This window comes from Oncorhynchus clarkii, chromosome 19 (assembly GCF_045791955.1).
Source record: "Oncorhynchus clarkii lewisi isolate Uvic-CL-2024 chromosome 19, UVic_Ocla_1.0, whole genome shotgun sequence".
In the NCBI taxonomy this organism is placed as follows: domain Eukaryota; kingdom Metazoa; phylum Chordata; class Actinopteri; order Salmoniformes; family Salmonidae; genus Oncorhynchus; species Oncorhynchus clarkii.
In genome coordinates this window covers 4179750-4194584 of record NC_092165.1, presented here as the reverse complement: position 1 = coordinate 4194584, position 14835 = coordinate 4179750, and the positions used below count along the sequence as shown (strand labels likewise).

Sequence of the window (14835 nt, the reverse complement as noted above, 5' to 3'; positions counted from 1 at the left end):
GAGTCTAATATAGTAGAAGAGTCTAATATAGTAGAAGAGTCTAATAGAGTAGAAGAGTAATATAGTAGAAGAGTCTAATATAGTAGAATATAATATAGTAGAGTCTAATATAGTAGAATATAATATAGTAGAATATAATATAGTAGAATACAGTAGAATAGAATATAATACAATAGAATGTAGTAGAATTGAACACAGTATAATATAGTAGAATACAGCACAATAAAGTAGAATCGCGTCGAACATAGTAGAAAGCCAAATAGAATATAATAGAATAGAACACAGAATAATAGAATATAGTAGAATACAGTAAAATAGACTATAGTACAATTAAGTATAATATAGTAAATACAGTAGAAAATAATATAGTAAAACATAATACAGTAGAATAGAATAGAATAGAATACAGTAGAATAGACTATAGTACAATTAAGTATAATATAGTAAATACGGTATAAAATAATATAGTAAAACATAATACAGTAGAATAGAATACAGTAGAATAGAATACAGTAGAATATAATCTACTTTATATATTCCTATGAGGGAACTTCTTCTGACCTCCACTATTAACATAGGCTACAATAATAGTTAGGGGGGGGGGGTTCTTGACCACGAGGTCTAAAACTATTGGCCTTAGGTATCTCTATGCCAACTTCCAAAAAGTGAATGAGTAAGTTAGGGGAACTTCCCCGAGGTGAGGTGTCCTGGAGAAAGTAGCCAATATGGTCTGCCCTGTCCTATCCTGCAGTTACGTTGGACAGGCTCATTAGAAAGTAATGGGTCTGTAGGGGATGTGGACAGGCTCATTAGAAGGTAATGGGTCTGTAGGGGATGTGGACAGGCACATTAGAAGGTAATGAGTCTGTAGGGGATGTGGACAGGCTCATTAGAAGGTAATGGGTCTGTAGGGGATGTGGACAGGCTCATTAGAAGGTAATGGGTCTGTAGGGGATGTGGACAGGCTCATTAGAAGGTAATGGGTCTGTAGGGGATGTGGACAGGCTCATTAGAAGGTAATGGGTCTGTAGGGGATGGATAGAGGTTAATAGTTCTCTCTCCCACCACCCTCCTCCTCTCCTCACACCATCACCCAATCAGAAGTGTTTACTAGGGTAAACAGTACATGAGTCGATAAACAGGAAGTAGCATTCAGTCAAACAGCACTTTCGTGCGTTTTGCCAGCAGCTCTTGGCAAGCACAGCGCTGTTTATGACTTCAAGCCTGTCAGCCTAATGGCTGGTGTAACCGATGTGAAATAGCTAGCTAGTTAGCTGGGTGTGTGCGAATAGCGTTTCAAACATCACGCGCTCTGAGACTTGGATAAGTTATTCCCCTTGCTCTGCATGGGCCGCGGCTTTTGTGGAGCGATGGGTAATGCTGCTTCGAGATTGGCTGTTGTCGATGTGTTCCTGGTTCGAGTCCAGGTAGGGGCGAGGAGGGGGGCGGAAGCTATACTGTTACACTGGCAATACTATAGTGCCTATAAGAACATCCAATAGTCAAAGGTATATGAAATACAAATGGTATAGAGAGAAATAGTCCTATAATTCCTATAATAACTACAACCTAAAACCTCTTACCTTGGAATATTGAAGTCTCATGTTAAAAGGAACCAGCAACTTTCATATGTTCTCATGTTCTGAGCAAGGAGCTGAAACGTTAGCTTTCTTACATGGCACATATTGCACTTTTACTTTCTTCTCCAACACTTTGTTTTTGCATTATTTAAACCAAATTGAACATGTTCCATTATTTATTTGAGACTAAATAGATTTTTATTGATATATTATATTAAGTTAAAATAACTGTGCATTCAGTATTGTTGTAATTGTCATTATTACAAATTAATAAATAACAAATAAAAAAAATTAAAATCATAAATCGGTCGACCTCTACAACACACACAACTCTGACACAGTGTTCATTAATGACAGTAACATTTTAATGTTGGACCTGATATTAATCAGATATCAGCAGGGAACATATTACCTCCTCAGGTTATCTGACAATACACTAGTACCCCTCAACCCAGTACAGCCATAGAGAGGTACCCCTCAACCCAGTACATCCATAATGAAGTACCCCTCAACCCGGTACGGCCATAGTGAAGTACCCCTCAACCCGGTACGGCCATAGTGTAGTACCCCCCAACCCGGTACGGCCATAGTGTAGTACCCCCAACCCGGTACAGCCATAGTGTAGTACCCCCCAACCCGGTACAGCCATAGTGTAGTACCCCCCAACCCGGTACATCCATAATGAAGTACCCCTCAACCCAGTACAGCCATAGTGTAGTACCCCTCAACCCAGTACAGCCATAGAGAGGTACCCCTCAACCCAGTACATCCATAGAGAGGTACCCCTCAACCCAGTACATCCATAATGTAGTACCCCTCAACCCAGTACAGCCATAGAGAGGTACCCCTCAACCCAGTACATCCATAGTGAAGTCCTGTAAGTTTCCATTGTGTTTTGCTCCGCAGTCTGGCAGCAGTCATCAGTCTGGCAGCAGGCCATCAGTCTGGCAGCAGGTCATCAGTCTGGCAGCAGGCCATCAGTCTGGCAGCAGGCCATCAGTCTGGCAGCAGGCCATCAGTCTGGCAGCAGGCCATCAGTCTGGCAGCAGGCCATCAGTCTGGCAGTAGGTCATCAGTCTGGCAGTAGGTCATCAGTCTGGCAGTAGGTCTTCAGTCTGGCAGTAGGTCTTCAGTCTGGCAGTAGGTCATCAGTCTGCTAATAGGAGGCTACTACGACCCTGGTATTTGCTAGATAATACACACTGTAGTAGATACTTAGTCGTGACTTACAAACTGACTATTCATGGAGTCCAGCAACACTCTGTAACCCACCGTCTGCAGGTAGTGACCGATACCGAACGCATCGGGACACGACTGCCACTCTCCTCGGTGCTCATCGGGACACGTCCAGGTGACTTTGATTTGGCTGTAGCCCAACGCGGTTATGGTCCGATTACGCAACGCAGCGCCACACTGGTGACACGTCTGGAAAAGCTCCTTGAGCTTCGACTCGTTCACAATCCATTTCCTTTCGCTCCAAACTCCTCCTCCGTCCGGTTCTCCGTTCGGTTCTCCTGACGACACCCTACTGTCAGAGTTGGATGAGTGGCTGGAGGTGGAGGGGCTGGAGGTGGAGGGGCTGGAGGTGGAACCAGCAGCAGAGCTCATACTGGTACAGTCCTTCACTGAAGTCGTCTTAACGGCTGCGTCCATTTGACCTTTCTTCCTGCGCGTCACCTGAACGACAGAAAAAATAAACATGTTAAAAGAAGAATTTGTACGAAAAACTGCATTCTAATAAAGACAGGTTGCTGTGGAAACGTTGGTGAATAAATTACTCCATTCTGATAGACAGGTTGCTGTGGAAACGTAGGTGAATAAATGACAACGTTGGGCGACTAGTGTGCAGCTTTTCCTTTAGAAGTGTTATACCAACAGAATGAGTCCGTACCAACAGAATGAGTCCGGACCAACAGAATGAGTCCGGACCAACAGAATGAGTCCGGACCAACAGAATGAGTCCGGACCAACAGAATGAGTCCGGACCAACAGAATGAGTCCGGACCAACAGAATGAGTCTGGACCAACAGAATGAGTCTGGACCAACAGGTCAAGACGTACCAACAGAATGAGTCCGTATCAACAGAATGAGTCCGTATCAACAGAATGAGTCCGTACCAACAGAATGAGTCCGGACCAACAGAATGAGTCCGGACCAACAGAATGAGTCCGGACCAACAGAATGAGTCCGGACCAACAGAATGAGTCCGGACCAACAGAATGAGTCCGGACCAACAGAATGAGTCCGGACCAACAGAATGAGTCTGGACCAACAGAATGAGTCTGGACCAACAGGTCAAGACGTACCAACAGAATGAGTCCGTATCAACAGAATGAGTCCGTATCAACAGAATGAGTCCGGACCAACAGAATGAGTCCGGACCAACAGAATGAGTCCGGACCAACAGAATGAGTCCGGACCAACAGAATGAGTCCGGACCAACAGAATGAGTCCGTATCAACAGAATGAGTCCGGACCAACAGAATGAGTCTGGACCAACAGAATGAGTCTGGACCAACAGAATGAGTCTGGACCAACAGGTCAAGACGTATCAACAGAATGAGTCCGTATTAACAGAATGAGTCTGGACCAACAGAATGAGTCTGGACCAACAGAATGAGTCTCGACCAACAGAATGAGTCTGGACCAACAGAATGAGTCTGGACCAACAGAATGAGTCTTGACCAACAGGTCAAGACGTACCAACAGAATGAGTCCGTATCAACAGAATGAGTCCGTATCAACAGAATGAGTCCGGACCAACAGAATGAGTCCGGACCAACAGAATGAGTCCGGACCAACAGAATGAGTCCGTATCAACAGAATGAGTCCGGACCAACAGAATGAGTCCGGACCAACAGAATGAGTCCGGACCAACAGAATGAGTCTGGACCAACAGAATGAGTCTGGACCAACAGGTCAAGACGTACCAACAGAATGAGTCCGTATCAACAGAATGAGTCCGTATCAACAGAATGAGTCTGGACCAACAGAATGAGTCTGGACCAACAGGTCAAGACGTATCAACAGAATGAGTCCGTATCAACAGGTCAAGCCGTATCAACAGAATGAGTCGGGACCAACAGAATGAGTCGGGACCAACAGAATGAGTCGGGACCAACAGGTCAAGCCGTATCAACAGAATGAGTCTGGACCAACAGAATGAGTCTGGACCAACAGAATGAGTCTGGACCAACAGGTCAAGCCGTATCAACAGAATGAGTCTGGACCAACAGAATGAGTCGGGACCAACAGAATGAGTCGGGACCAACAGAATGAGTCTGGACCAACAGAATGAGTCTGGACCAACAGAATGAGTCTGGACCAACAGGTCAAGCCGTATCAACAGAATGAGTCTGGACCAACGGAATGAGTCGGGACCAACGGAATGAGTCGGGACCAACGGAATGAGTCGGGACCAACGGAATGAGTCGGGACCAACGGAATGAGTCGGGACCAACAGAATGAGTCGGGACCAACAGAATGAGTCGGGACCAACAGAATGAGTCTGGACCAACAGAATGAGTCCGGACCAACAGGTCAAGCCGTATCAACAGAATGAGTCCGTATCAACAGGTCAAGCCGTATCAACAGAATGAGTCCGTATCAACAGGTCAAGCCGTATCAAACAGAATGAGTCCGTATCAACAGGTCAAGCCGTATCAACAGAATGAGTCCGTATCAACAGGTCAAGCCGTATCAAACGAATGAGTCCGTATCAACAGGTCAAGCCGTATCAACAGAATGAGTCCGTATCAACAGGTCAAGCCGTATCAACAGAATGAGTCCGTATCAACAGGTCAAGCCGTATCAACAGAAGGAACAGGAAGTGTCAGACAGATACTCACAGGAACGTTGGTCTTTGTTTTTTTCCTTCTGCATGCGTCTCCCGTTGTCGTCGTAGAGGGGAGGTCCTGCAGAAACACAATGTCAGCCCAACCAATAACCTGTTATCTATCAGACTCTGAGATAGACTAGTGTCCTGTCCAGGGGGTGTATTGTACATCAAGCTGCCTACCTACAGAAACAGGAGATATACTAGTGTCCTGTCCAGGGGGTGTACCGTACATCAAGCTGCCTACCTACAGAAACAGGAGATATACTAGTGTCCTGTCCAGGGGGTGTACCGTACATCAAGCTGTCTCACTACAGAAACAGGAGATAGACTAGTGTCCTGTCCACGGGGTGTTCTGTACATCAAGCTGTCTCACTACAGAAACAGGAGATAGACTAGTGTCCTGTCCAGGGGGTGTACCGTACATCAAGCTGTCTCACTACAGAAACAGGAGATACACTAGTGAGTGTCCTGTCCAGGGGGTGTTCTGTACATCAAGCTGTCTCACTACAGAAACAGGAGATAGACTCCTGCTCCTATGAGCCATTCCAGCTCCCACAAGCCAAGTACTTCCATACTATCCATCCACAGCCAGTAGAGCCCCATGATGATAACAGCATTCATTACCTTACTAAGTGTAGAGCCCCATGATGATAACAGCATTACCTCACTAAGTGTAGAGCCCCATGATAATAACAGCATTACCTTACTAAGTGTACAGCTAGTATAGCCCCATGATAATAACAGCATTACCTCACTAAGTGTAGAGCCTCATGACAATAACAGCATTACCTTACTAAGTGTAGAGCCCCATGATAATAACAGCATTACCTCACTAAGTGTAGAGCCCCATGATAATAACAGCATTACCTTACTACGTGTAGAGCCCCATGATAATAACAGCATTACCTTACTACGTGTACATTACCTTACTAAGTGAACACGTGGGAGCCAGAGCCACGTACGTCCCAGAGGTTGAAGCAGGCTCTGTCAGCTCCAGACCCCGGTGGGAGAGGAACCCCGTCGTAGCCGTAGCAACACCTGACCCTCCACCTTGTGGGGTGGGACCAGATGCCCCACCTGCAGACAGGGAGTCAGTCCCTGGAGGTACGTCTCCCGTCTCAACCTGGGTGAGAGAGAAAAAGGCACAGGCACCAGGAAATGCCGCTATTCATTTTTTAAATACACAAAAAGGGAGAACACGTGTGACGTCAATTTGGGCTTTGAACAAGACCACGGGAGAACCTCAATTGCATTTCCTCGTTTCCTAGCGTCATCTCTCGCCTTCTCAAACACCACTGGATGTGACGGTGAGAGGTCCCGCCCCTCTGACCTCATCCAATGGGTTTGGTTTTCGAGAAGGGAACGAGGAGCGACCACAAGGAGTCAAGGAAATGCAATTGAGATTCTCCCTATAATAACTGCATGCTGTCATCTATTACAAGGCAAGCTGAAACACTATACAGTCAAGTCACGGTTCCTTTATATTGCATGTGGACATTTTATTATGTATTTGACCCAAGACAATGAATAAAGGCACCAAGAAAATGGCACAAAGTTAACTTAGACATTGTGTTGTACTTGGCTATTCTTTGCTAAAAGTGTGTGTGTTGTACTTGGCTATTCTTTGGCTAAAAGTGTGTGTTTGTGTGCTCGCTCTGAGAAGGTAAAGTAAAGTGACAGCCCTATGAAAACGTCAACAGAACACCTTTCACTAAAACTACGCTACCCATAATACAATGCGACCCCCCACCCAGTGATTGATAGCTAGCTTACATTGGTAGTTCCAGCTACTACGCCCTAAATTTTGTCATTTATCAAGGAACAAATAATAACCCTGTTCAATCAGTCAGATATTGTTAGATTACACTTACCGATATTATTCCACGTTGTCCTGGCGCGTGAACGGCCACCGACGGCACCGCTGTATCCTTCAGGAAACTTTTCATGATTCTCATCCTGCTGTGTCTGTCCTGTCCCAGCTTCTCGTAATAGTCCCCCGGTAGAAAATGTTCCGAGCAAACGAGTAACTTTCTGAGGTCATCGGTCGCGGTATTAGCATCTTTGTTCAGAGCAATCAGCCACAGTTTCAATCGGTCCGGATGACTCAGTGGAAGTCGGTGAAACATTAGAGCCGACCAAGTCTTTTGCTTGTTGTCGCACGTTTTAACAGCGCACTCGCGAGGCATATTGGAGCAGCGACGGTAGCGCACGTGACAACGGGGAAGCTCTTTAGTTGAGATTAACGTTAGTTAGCAATACCGTTGATGATGGTTGTCCGTCTCAACACAGCAGCACACTCGACTAGCTAGCTAGCTACTTGCAAATGTAAACTTGCTAGCTAATAGCTTGAAAATATTTCCAGCAGTGTCGACAATCTTCAGTTCACTGGCTGCGAGGTAAATCAATAACGCTTGGCAGTCTGTTGATGTCGCTAGGAGTTACTTTTCTTATTTTGATACCAGCTTATTTAGCAAACCCGAAAATGTCGCGTTTACTTCCTGAAGAGGAACGTCAGAACAAGCTGTCCAATCAGCGCGGCTTTTGCTCGGCTACTCGTGGGCGTGGTTTTGCACCAAGTTTGGCGCAGATAAAACCCACATAATCAAGACTGTAAAAAAGAGAGCGAGAAGGAAGCAGAGCAGAACAGGTGTCCATCCCTACATATATTGAATCAATAAGGTAGGGTTTGAGTCTGGAGTCAAGGCCAGGGACAGGGGATGGGGAAGCAACCTAAATGGCATCCTATATATATATATATATATGTCCAATATAGTGCACAACTTTTAACCAGGGCCCATTGGGGCTGTAGTCCCTTGCAAAAGTATTCATACCCCTGTATACAACATCTGTAAGATCAAATATTACATTTCAACCACAGATCCAACTATATACAAAAAAAACAGGAAGCTTTTTGTGTCAGAGAGAGAGAGAGACATTGTCTTCATCTAATTACTCTCAGAGAGAGAGAGGAGTCTGAAGACCAGACTTAAATGGTTTTAAAAGGTGTGCTGGAGAGACTGAGTACCAAACAGGAGTGCACATTTTTGTTCCAGCCCAGTAGTAAAACACCTGAAATGATTCAACTAATCATCAAGCCACAAACACTGAGGTACATGTGCAGAGTCGAGAGAGAGAGAGACAGAGAGTGAGAGACAGAGAGTGAGAGAGAGTGAGTGAGAGACAGAGAGAGAGACAGAGAGTGAGAGAGAGAGACAGAGAGTGAGTGAGAGACAGAGAGAGAGAAAGACAGACAGATACAGAGAGTGAGAGAGACAGAGAGGTTGAGAGATACAGAGAGGTAGAGAGAGAGAGACAGAGAGGTAGAGAGAGAGAGACAGAGAGGTAGAGAGAGAGAGACAGAGAGGTAGAGAGAGCGAGAGAGAGACAGAGACAGAGAGGTAGAGAGAGAGAGAGAGAGAGACAGAGACAGAGACAGAGAGGTAGAGAGAGCGAGAGAGAGAGAGAAAGACAGATACAGAGAAATAGAGAGAGAGGTAGAAGTAGAGAAAGAGACAGACAGACCAAGAGAGTTGTCGGGATAGCACCCGTGGCCAGACATTTCCAGAAAGTAATTTTCCACTCCAGTGGTTTGATACAGTGTTTTCTCATGTTGGGTTCACTTCTAACAAGCTCCCTCCACAACCCAGACCACCAGCTATTATTATAGTAGAATATGATTCTGGACTGGAGCTTTACAATACAGAACCACGCACACACACACACACACACACATACTATCATAGTACAACGGTAGTCTGGACTGTAGCTCTACAATACAGATACTACCAGTACTACTACTAGAGAAGAAGTTGGTCAAATACACCACTATAAATCTGATGCTTTACTTCAGACTTCTACAAACAGACACACACGCACACACACTACCATGACATACTGTATGACTTCTACACACACACGCACACACTACCATGACATACTGTATGACTTCCACACACACACACACACACACCTCCCCAACACCACCATGACATACTGTATGACTTCTACACACACACACACACACACCATCATGACATACTGTATGACTTCTACACACACACACACACACACACCACCATGACATACTGTATGACTTCTACACACACCACACACACACACACACACACACCTCCCCAACACCACCATGACATACTGTATGACTTCTACACACACACACACACACACCATCATGACATACTGTATGACTTCTACACACACACACACACACACACCACCATGACATACTGTATGACTTCTACACACACACACACACACCTCTCCAACACCACCATGACATACTGTATGACTTCTACACACACACACACACACACACCACTCTCTTACCTTCTTCTCCCCGTCTTTCCCATTCCCGCGTCTCTTCCCATTCTGCTTGTGCTCTCTGAGTCCTTTCTCTCCAGCCGCGGGCCCAAACAGCTTCTTAGCCCACTCATCCTTCTGCGTGGCCAGCCCGGGAGGCTGCGGAGGCAGGGGCAGGTCCCCGGCTGGTAGCGGAGCCCTGTAGCGATCCGCGGGTATCTTGTTCATGGGTGGCGGGAGGGTGCTACAGTTGGTTGATGACCAGCCATCCGTTGACTCAGCATAGGACTCCTGATCACTACACAGGCCTCCTTGTCCCTGCGTTTGTCCTGCCTGGCCCGGTTGTCTCCAGTCTCTCAGGACGTGGACTGGTAACCAGCGTTGAGACTGATGGTGTTGGGGCTGGGCCAGGCTCTGCTCCGCTCCTCCTCCAGATCCTCCCCTCTTCCCTGGCGGGTAGTGGTGGAGTGAGGGCTGGGAGGAGTGGGCCCCTCGAGGGGGGATGGCAGGGGGGAGAGGCGGGGCTGGGTAGCTGTTGTTGAGGTGAGGGGGAGGAGGAGGGGGGAGAGGGGGGCCAGGGACGACACCGGGAGGGGCTTGGTTCCAGCCCGGGGCCGAGGGAGGAGGAGGGCTGTCCCAGTGGCGTGGACCGGGGTTGTGATTATGGCCTCCCAGGTCAACCAATAAGACACGGTTACTCTTTTCATCTGGCAGGAAGTTACCGATGCCGCTGTCGCTGTTGCTACTGGTGCTGTGGTTCTATTAACAACAATAATAACATTAATAATAATAACAATAATCACAACAACAACAACAATACCAATAATAACGATAACAACAATAACAAATAAAATAATAATAATAATAACAATAATAACGTAGATAATAATGACAACAATAATAATAATAATAACAACAATAATAACAACAACAACAATACCAATAATAACAATAACAACAATAACAAATACAATTATAATAATAATAACAATAATAATAACAACAACAATAATAATAATAACAACAATGACAATAACAATAATATTAACAATTATAACAATAATAACAACAACAATAATAATCATTGAAAAGTGATGAATAAATAACATTTAGACCTGGATTTCAAATACTTGAAACATATTTCTAATAATTTCTCTGTGCCTTGTTGAGCTTGTCTGGCTTAATAAACCAATAGCAGAGTCCCAAAAGTGCAAACTGGCCCACCTGGCACTCCAGTGTGGGTATTTGAACATGACAGTTCTGTCAAAGCTCTACTAAACCTAAACAAGACATTAAAAGATAAACAACATCCATGTGGATTGAAGGTCGAAGAACAACAGATGATAAACACAGAACTAAACTACCTGCTGTGGGTCGTTGTCCGGATCAACGAACGCCCGCGCCCGGACCCCCTCGATGTTCACCCCCATGTCCCGGTAGAGAACAGACACAAACTGGAGCAGAGGCTGGGAGGTAGGGGGGAACTCCAGACACCCTCCAGTATCGGGATCAGGAGTACACTCAAACCCAAACCTCCTGGCCACACCCACATGGACCTAGAGGGAGGAGGAGGTTACTTTATTGTCCAATGGACACAGATTTACAACTGGTTATTCCAACCCCTCTGAAAATATGGTATCTTAGCATATTTATGGTGGGTTTTATCTATAGTAGTGAATTACAGTTGACATTAATATTCAGTTTACAGTCTGAGTCGTTATCAAAAGAAATCAACTCCTGAATCCCATTTAGACTTTTTTTCCTCCCCCTATTTGTTGTTGAAGAATTTAAACCAGTAAGACCTCTTTATCTACTGGGAACATTCCAGTAAGTCCTCTTTATCTACTGGGAGCATTCCAGAACCAGTAAGTTCTCTATATCTACTGGGAACATTCCAGAACCAGTAAGACATCTTTATCTACTGGGAACATTCCAGAACAAGTAAGACATCTTTATCTACTGGGAACATTCCAGAACAAGTAAGACATCTTTATCTACTGGGAACATTCCAGAACCAGTAAGACCTCTTTATCTACTGGGAACATTCCAGAACCAGTAAGTCCTCTTTATCTACTGGGAACATTCCAGAACCAGTAAGTCCTCTTTATCTACTGGGAACATTTCAGAACCAGTAAGACCTCTTTATCTACTGGGAACATTCCAGAACCAGTATGTCCTCTTTATATACTGGGAACATTCCAGAACCAGTAAGACCTCTTTATCTACTGGGAACATTCCAGAACCAGTATGTCCTCTTTATCTACTGGGAAAATTCCAGTAAGTCATCTTTATCTACTGGGAACATTCCAGTAAGTCATCTTTATCTACTGGGAACATTCCAGGACCAGTAAGTCCTCTTTATCTACTGGGAACATTCCAGAACCAGTAAGTCCTCTTTATCTACTGGGAACATTCCAGTAAGTCATCTTTATCTACTGGGAACATTCCAGGACCAGTAAGTCCTCTTTATCTACTGGGAACATTCCAGTAAGTCCTCTTTATCTACTGGGAACATTCCAGAACCAGTAAGACATCTTTATCTACTGGGAACATTCCAGTAAGTCATCTTTATCTACTGGGAACATTGCAGGACCAGTAAGTTATCTTTATCTACTGGGAACATTCCAGAACCAGTAAGTTATCTTTATCTACTGGGAACATTCCAGAACCAGTAAGTCCTCTTTATCTACTGGGAACATTCCAGAACCAGTAAGACCTCTTTATCTACTGGGAACATTCCAGTAAGTCCTCTTTATCTACTGGGAACATTCCAGGACCAGTAAGACCATTTGTCGATACTGATAGGATCAGCTTTCTCCATTTAAAATCTTACCTTAACATTATAATTATTTCACAATACTGACGACAGATCAGCTCTTAGAGAGATATTACCACCAACGGCTGCAAATATTGAGGTGTCTCATTCTAATGCTTACCCAATAAAAATGCATTAAATCACAGATTTGGCACATCATTGCACAGATGTTAGGCACCATATCATGAAATATATTGAGACAAATTACAGACAGTAGCCTACAAAATAGTAGCAAAACAGAAGTAAATTGATTGAACGTCAAATGTATTTCAATGTGACTGTAATAGTCCTGTAGCCTAGTGTGTTTTAATACAGTCATCTGGGTTTTCATTTGAAGCATATTTTCACGTCGCTTGTTTGTATCAATTGCAAAAAATCTTTTTTTTTTTGTTGTCAATTTCGTTCTGAACTTATCAGTGGTCACAAACTATGTGGTTTTATGTTTAGTGGAGGTCTTCTGTGTACTAAATGAAGGTGGGAAAAAAAATCATCTAACTACTCACTCAGCTGTTCCACGAGTGGTCTGAGGCCAGGCGTTAGATTACGACTGCTTTCAGGTGCAACGTTAATAACGGTGGGTTTTGGGAAACATCTCGGGGGATTTAATAACGAAGCTCCTACGAGCGTTCTAACGACGAACTTAGCCTTAAGACGCTTTTGGGAAACTGGGCCCAGGACTCTAGGACCCCGACCCCCCCCCAAAAAATATTTTATATAACTTCTAGTTTGTAAATGTTAAAATCGGTCCGTTTTTAATATGGATGTTATTTTTAGCTGGAGGTCAGAGGTCAAATAAACAGTTTGTTTGTTTTTTTCTTCTTTGACCTTTTGTCCAAACCTACCTGGTGATGACAGAGTTCCGGGTCGACTATGAACACGTGACAGGAAGTCCTCAGCCCGCCCTCTTCCTCCCGGTTACCATTGCCATAGTGACCGTCGTCGTCACGGGTGGCCTGCATGGTGACCAGTCCGAAGAAGCGTCGGTCGTCGGGGCAACAGGCGCTGAAGGCTAGCTTTTCGGCGGGGTAGGTAGCAAGGACCTGTCTCCTGTCACTGCACAGCCGCACACAATCGTGCATCACCTGGGAAGACCATCATAAAACAAAAGATTATCATCCCTTCCCGTTTTAGAAACACACCGTCCTCTATTCCAAGAAGAAGAACACTTTATCGGCCTTCCTTTTCCGAAGGAAACAGAGATTGGCTGTTTTTGCAACAACGACCCGAGACCCACCCGCAGGTTAGAGCACAATTTAGTGATATGACATATAAACATCTCAATGAACCAACCCAAACCAACCCAAACCAACCATTCAATCAATGAACCAACCCAAACCAACCAAACATTCAATCAATGAACCAACCCAAGCCAACCAACCAACCATTCAATCAATGAACCAACCCAAACCAACCAATCATTCAATCAATCAATGAACAAACCCAAACCAACCAACCAACCAACCATTCAATCAATAAACCAAACCAAACCAACCAACCAACCAAACATTCAATCAATGAACCAACCCAACCAACCAACTAACCAATCAACCAACCATTCAATCAATTAACCAACCCAAACCAACCAACCAATCAACCAACCATTCAATCAATGAACCAACCCAAACCAACCAACCATTCAATCAATAAAGCAACCCACCAATCAACTAACCAATCAACCAACCAATCAATCAATAAACCAATCAACTAACCAACCAACCATTCAATAAACCAACCAACCCACTAACCAGCTAATCAATCAACTAACCAACCAACCACTCAATAAACCAACTAACCCACCAACCATTCAATAAACCAACCAACCCACTAACCAGCTAATCAATCAACTAACCAACCAACCATTCAATAAACCAACCAACCCACTAACCAATCATTAAATCAATCCTAAGCGACCTGTACCTTCATGAGGACCAGGGAGTGTATCTTCTGTTCAGCCCTGAGTCGTCTCATGCTTCCTCTGATGGCCTGCAGACTGTCACTCTCCAGACTAGCGCCTGTAGAGGCCAGCTCTATGGAGCCCAGGTACCCTACCATCATACCCACGTTCAGGATCCCCTCACTGGGCTCCAGGGAGAAGTCCTCCCCTTCCACCTCCACCTGGAAGGAGGAGAGACAAAATATATTGTAAAAATATTACTACAACATTCACTGATGTAACACATAGCTGATAATGTAGTTGTGTGGGTATCAAACCTAGCTGATAATGTAGTCGTGTGGGTATCAAACCTAGCTGATAATGTAATTGTGTGGGTATCAAACCTAGCTA

General features: G+C 44.7%; 2 protein-coding genes across 4 annotated transcripts in view; both read right to left on the bottom strand.

Annotated features, from left to right (window-relative positions):
- The window catches only part of LOC139374589 (regulator of G protein signaling 12b), a 178477-nt gene that overhangs the window by 160673 nt on the left and 2969 nt on the right, over window positions 1-14835 (bottom strand). For both annotated transcript variants that reach the window (XM_071115606.1, XM_071115607.1), the window contains exons 3-6: window positions 14469-14666; window positions 13394-13633; window positions 11101-11292; window positions 9764-10495 (exon numbers count right to left, since the gene is read on the bottom strand). In XM_071115606.1, coding sequence (XP_070971707.1) covers window positions 9764-10495; window positions 11101-11292; window positions 13394-13633; window positions 14469-14666 — 1362 coding nt within the window. The remainder of the gene's footprint in view (window positions 1-9763; window positions 10496-11100; window positions 11293-13393; window positions 13634-14468; window positions 14667-14835) is intronic.
- On the bottom strand, window positions 2321-8081 carry LOC139374604 (THAP domain-containing protein 3). 2 transcript variants are annotated; one of them, XM_071115630.1, is made up of 5 exons: window positions 7291-8081; window positions 6345-6542; window positions 5430-5495; window positions 2853-3257; window positions 2321-2768 (listed from the first exon to the last, which is right to left on the bottom strand). In XM_071115630.1, the coding sequence occupies exons 1-5, from the start codon at window positions 7603-7605 to the stop codon at window positions 2751-2753; spliced, it is 1002 nt and encodes a 333-aa protein (XP_070971731.1). In that variant the 5' UTR covers window positions 7606-8081; the 3' UTR covers window positions 2321-2750. The 2 variants fall into 2 exon arrangements, with proteins under 2 accessions (XP_070971731.1, XP_070971730.1); XM_071115629.1 differs by having other exon boundaries at window positions 2321-3257.

What these genes read in the sequence shown, in the direction of transcription:
- LOC139374604 (XM_071115629.1), bottom strand. Translation starts at nt 7,605, where the DNA reads ATGCCTCGCGAGTGCGCTGTTAAAACGTGCGACAACAAGCAAAAGACT. An exon ending in GACAACGTGGAATAATATCG is followed by an intron (nt 6,543 to 7,290) that starts GTAAGTGTAATC and finishes TCTCTCACCCAG; the next exon opens with GTTGAGACGGGAGACGTACC. An exon ending in CCACGTGTTCACTTAGTAAG is followed by an intron (nt 5,496 to 6,344) that starts GTAATGTACACG and finishes GTGTTTCTGCAG; the next exon opens with GACCTCCCCTCTACGACGAC.